The sequence below is a fragment of the Vigna angularis genome, chromosome 7 (assembly GCF_016808095.1).
Source record: "Vigna angularis cultivar LongXiaoDou No.4 chromosome 7, ASM1680809v1, whole genome shotgun sequence".
NCBI lineage: Eukaryota > Viridiplantae > Streptophyta > Magnoliopsida > Fabales > Fabaceae > Vigna > Vigna angularis.
Window position 1 is genome coordinate 12099505 of NC_068976.1, and position 5864 is coordinate 12105368.

Sequence of the window (5864 nt, forward strand, 5' to 3'; positions counted from 1 at the left end):
CCTTGTGTGTCTCGGTTTCTGACAATAGGTGCACCATAAATTATCTTTGTTTCTTTTCCATAGAGAATTAGGAATTTGCTCATTTCCTTTCTACACCAGTTCAGGTTTGGTAAGTAGAGCTGACCCATCTATTGGTTGAGACTTAAGCATTACACTCCTCCGACTTTCTTCTGCACGAACAATAGAGATGGTTTCTTCTAGTGAAGGAGTATCCTTTCTCCCTAGAATTTGCACTCTAACCTGATCAAATTCAGGATTTAGTCCTGCAAGAAAATCATACACACGATCCTTCTCTATGAAATTCTTCAAGAGGATTGCATCCTCAGCACACTTCATTTTAAAAACTCTGTAGTGATCAAGTTCCTGCCATAGATTCTGCAACAGTGTCGCATATTCTGTGATTCCTCTGCTTCCCTGTTTTTTGGCTGCAGTTTTTATTTTGATTTCATATACTTGGGCAGCATCATTGGCTTTAGAATATGTGCGGTTTATGGAGTCCCAAATATCTTTAGCTGTATTAAGAAACATACAAGTGTCGCTGATGGTAGCTTCCATGGAGTCCCACAACCAAGACATAATCATGGAATCTTTTTCATCCCATGCTGCAAATGTTGGATCCTCCATGCTTGGACCATTTTCAAGGAGATGAACCAGGCATCCTTTTCCCTTGAGATAGGTTCTAACAAATTGGGACCATTTGAGAAAATTTTTTCCATCCAATCTGTATGACGCTCGGAGACCTTGGAGTTCTCCATTTTTGTGTGAAGGACTAGAGACTTCTCTACTTGATGTAGCACCAGACATTGTAATCGGATGTTAGGTTAACACAGCGGAAAGAATAACAGCAACAATTAAGGCTGCCCCTTTTTTTTGGACGAGAATGGCAATGAAGGCCAGCAATAGTTGAGGAACGACAATGAAGGCCGTGAGACAAAAAACAAAGACCAGGGCTCCAGGAAAAACCTAGAGCTCTGATACCATGTTGTAAAACAGTAATAGGATGCTGGAATTAATTATTCTCTCATTCATGCTTTTGAAACAATACATAGGTGTTTAAAAAGAAACAAACTATTGTCTAATTAAGGTAAAAAATCTCCTGAAATAAAGTCTCTAAATCAGGAGATATCTACCCAATAATACCTGATCTTAATAAAAGGAAATCTGCCCAATAATTACTAATCCTAATCCCTTAATTTTAGGGATTACACATAATTGCAGGATTACACATAATTGCTATATTAATTGTGCAATAAATTCACATATTCTGACAAAAACATCAAATAAAGTTAACAAAATTTGGTTAAAAGGACTAAATTCACACATTTCTAAAGTTTGGGGACTAAATCAGTCCAAAGTTTTGAAGAGAGACTAATTCCAATTTTCGCTGAAAGTTAAGGGATCAAAAACATATTTAACCCTTTATTTAATTTGCTCTCATAAGGAAAAAGAAATTAGATCCACATTTTTTTAGGAAAGAAAAAGACCATTCTCTCTATTATGAAAGTTACAAGGATAACAAATGAATCCATCCTCTCAAGCATTATTAAATTTGTTTTAAGTTTGACAAAAAAAATCAATATTAATTAGGTATGGACACAAATATAAATACGAGCAATACTTAACATTTAAATTAAATATGAATACATATTCACTTTGTTCTCATACCTACCTTTATTCTCCTGTATGTCCTCATTTTGAAAGCTTCTATCAATTTTCCTTTGTAACTTATTTCTTAGATACACATTTTAATTATTTTTCTCTTTTCTATCCTTATTTGATATTTATTTAATTGATATTTCATATTTATATAATTATCATTTTTTTTCTTGATATTTTAAAATGTTAATACACCATTCCATTTAAAGTGGAGGAAATAATATACATGGAAGTCTTTAACGTTCAGTTTGGTTGTCATAAAAGGGAAAAAAAATGCACATAAAAGAGTTGATATTGAAATTCACAGGTTTTGGCAGCAAGAAAGGAACAGAAAGTATGATAAAAGTTGTATTTTAATCAGAAAATAATATAGAAAAACCTATAAAGATTCATAGCATTTACTCATTGGTGTCAAATATATATACTGTGTTTCTGTGTTTCCTTGCAAAGTTATCGACCAAGCAGGAAACAGGAACAACCTTGTTTTTTTCAAAGCAAGATGCACAGAATCACAGAAATTTGGTTGGTGGCAGAAATGCAGCTCTCAATCTCAACCTCATGAGTCAAAAAAAATTTGCCATAAAAGTCTTTCCAACTGTGCCGAGTTGAAAAGGAACTATGACAGATAGTTAAATCTTGCTGGTCAACAATTTAAACTAAACTGTTCCCAAGACCAAGAATGTGTAGAACTATTATGTAATAAGAATAATGCTATTCACACACACTTTTCATGACATTTTTTCCTTTTTTTCTCTCTCTCCCTAATGTAAGAAGTGTTAAAATGACTCATGATATAGATATATTCTTAATCATGTTTTGAAATTGAATTATGCAGAAGTTGTGTCAATAAGCATCAGCATCAAACACTACATTAAACTACCATCTCTTATTATACCATTTTCTCTTACATATCAATGTCAATTATGTCTACACCATCCCAGTCAAAAATTGATCACAGTTGACTTTAATTACATACGAAAACTACTCCATCAGCAATGCATTTTTTAGGCTAAAAGACAAGATATACGATGTACTAGATTGATAGAAGCTCCTCTCAGGAGTTTAGAAGTTTATTTATAATGATGTAATTCTGTCTTCCTTAGGAAGGTTGCGTCATTCCTCTGTCAAGAGAGTGCTTCTGCAAACTGAGGAAATTGAGGAATATATTATTTAATCTTCAGATAATGATGGACGGGATAAAAAATTATTAAGGGTGCATTTAGGTAAACAACTTAAAGTAGTTGTTGAATAGGGATTCTTTAGAGAAAACTTCTCCATAAACAGTTAAAATTAGTTTATATGTGAATTCAAAATCAGATTCTAGAGAAGCTAGTAAGAGATCATCACTTCCATAATTTAATCTTACTTTTTTCTCCTCTAAGGGCTTACACAAGTACTTCTTTTACTTAAAACTCCAAATGCACCCTGATCAATGTGTGCTTCTTTGCCGGTTGTGCTTGGAACTTGTGTGCGAGAAGGCACAAACTTTGTGTATGCAGAAAACGAACATTGGTCAAGTATATGATTGTACAAGATTATATGATATCAAGTTACCAACAGAAACCATGGAAGAAAGGAATGCTACAAAAGAATGTTTCTAATTTTATTATTCAATCTCTTGTTTGGCAATTAAAGTATGGAATTCTGTTACAAATTCAGGATCTAACCCTGTGCAGACTATCATCACATATCTGTTGAAAGGACCTATACATCTTTTACATACAAAGTCCATTCAACAGACAATGACCAATTACTTGAACATGTCATAAACAAGCAAAAGAATGATGGCCTCAAGCAGCAAAACGGTGTACATCACTTTATCAAACACAACCTTTGAGTTAAAGAAAAGAAGTGCCGGCCAAACCATGATGCAGAAGATTATGAGCAATTGCATCCCTGGCCTTCATGGAGCTCATTGACCTCAATGAAACTTCAGGCACCATCTCATCATCCATCAAATCAATCTTCAACTCAGGGTCCATCTTTTCCCCCTTCAACTCACATATATTATGCAGAACACAGCAAGCCCCAAGCACAACCGGCAAGTCCTGCAGCTTCACCTCAGTCCTCTTCTGCAAACAACTCCACCTCCCTTTCAACCTGGCAAAAGCATCCCTAGCCACCTTCTGAACCTCCCCAATCTTCTCATTGAAAGCATGCTGAGTCCAAGTCAGATTCTGCTGACTATAAGGCACCAAGACCCAATCCATCAAAGGGTACCCGGAACTCCCCACAATCCAAACCCCCTTCAAAAGCCCCCCATTAGCCCTTTGAAAAAGGGCACTTTTTTCCAACACCTGATCATCAGGCATTGAACCAGGCCAACCAATGCACACATCAGTGAACACCCCTCTGTGATCTACCACCCCCTGAACGGTAATACTATAAGAAGTCTTCTGATTCCTCTCAGTATGCCTCTTGTTGAAATAAGCAGCCACACTGATCTTAGGAGCTATGATAGGCACATGAGAAGTATACATAGACCCCACCACATTAGGAATCCCAGAAACAGACTCAAACTCACTCTTCACCCTCATCAATGCACCGTCATCGGGCCAATTCAAATACTTGTGCATAAGCACAGTCTTAATTGCAGTGCAAACCTCAAGCACCAACTTATGGCAAGTTGATATGCCCAATCCAAACCTCTTAGACACAATCCTAAGAGGGTCACCAGTGGCCAACCTCCACAAACAAACAGCCACCCTTTGCCTCACAGGAATAGCATTCCTCAAAGTGGTGTCCTCCTTCACAATTGCAGAATTCAACTCCTCACATATCATATCAAAAGTTTCCCTTCCCATCCTAAAAGCCTTCCTAAACTCTTCCTCAGGAAAATCTTCTTTGTTACATTCATCCCACCACGCCCCCGAACGATCCTTCACCCACAACCTTCTCTGAGAACCCCCCACACCAGATTTCGCCCCCTCAACACTTCCACCACCTTCGCAACCCTCCTTCTCACACGCAGCCACCGCCACCGCCCGTGCCATTCCGCGTGACTTCTTCCTCTTCACCCTCTCCGATTCCTCCACGTGGCTGTAATACTCATCCAAATTGGAGTAATACTGAAGCATGGCCTTGGTTTTCTTCTTGTGATTTGTTTCCAACGAAAACTTCTCCTCCTCGGAGACCCTGTTGTTCTGTTGTTGCTCAAGCTTCTCTTGCTCATCCAACAACAGTATCGAGGTGAGGAGACCCTTCAGCTCCTCCTTCTTCTTCTTGCTCCTCCTGCTATTACTCTCTCCTAGGTTGTTGTTGTTGGATGACCCATCATCGCCACCATCACCATCATCGTCATCGTCACCGTCGTGGTTTTTTCTGCGGCGCTTTCTGGCCGTTGTGGAAGTGGCGTTGTTGCTTATGGCGTTGTTATTGTTGTTGCTGTTGCTCATTTGATCAAAGGAAGATTGGAGCAAGGTGTAAAGGTAAGACAAGGATTCAGGGTCTGCAAACGTTGTTGGGAGTTTCATAAAGACAAAGAAAACAAAACAAAAACAAAACCCAAACCGATAAACAATCAAAGAAAGAATGAAAAAAACAAAGTCAGAGGCTTTAGATTTGAAGGAACAGGGACAACACAAACTCAATCACAGTTTAGCAACAACACCAATTCTTAGGATTGTGTTGAGTTTCAGTTTGGTTTCGTGTGAAATTATTATTATTATTAATTAATATATATATATATATAGTTATAAATTGTGTGAGGTGTGAACACACCGTGTGGTGTGAACGCGGACATTGAAATCTTATAGAATGAAGAGATGCCAGAGAAACGAGTGTTGTTTTCACTTCTTAATTAATTAATTCATTAATTTTTCATTAATTAATTTTTTTTAATTCATTAATCAGCGGAAATTAAGCGTATGATGAAACTTTGGACTTTCCAGTTTTGCGTCGATTTCTTTAATTGACAGATCGATTAGAGAGTGTTGCAAGTAAGCGAGTAAATATTTATTTATTTTAAATCATTGACGTATTAAAGTTTTTCTTAATTTCAAAGACCAACAATATATAATTTTAGAAATTAAATAGAATATTTAGTTTCCTATAACAAAACCAAGGTCATTGGTTTTTCTGTTGCTACCAACTCACTTTTATTTTCTAATGAAATTCCTATACTACTTTTAATATTTTCTTTGCATAAATATACCATACAATGAACAAATATCTGTTTATATGTACGTTTAATCAGCATCAACATTAAT

General features: G+C 36.7%; 1 protein-coding gene across 1 annotated transcript; it reads right to left on the reverse strand.

Moving 5' to 3' along the window:
* Positions 1-3235: 3235 nt before the first annotated feature.
* On the reverse strand, positions 3236-5323 carry LOC108337953 (protein ALP1-like). Its single transcript, XM_017574539.2, has one exon. The coding sequence runs from the start codon at positions 5127-5129 to the stop codon at positions 3495-3497; it is 1635 nt and encodes a 544-aa protein (XP_017430028.1). The 5' UTR covers positions 5130-5323; the 3' UTR covers positions 3236-3494.
* Between the last annotated feature and the right edge of the window lie 541 nt (positions 5324-5864).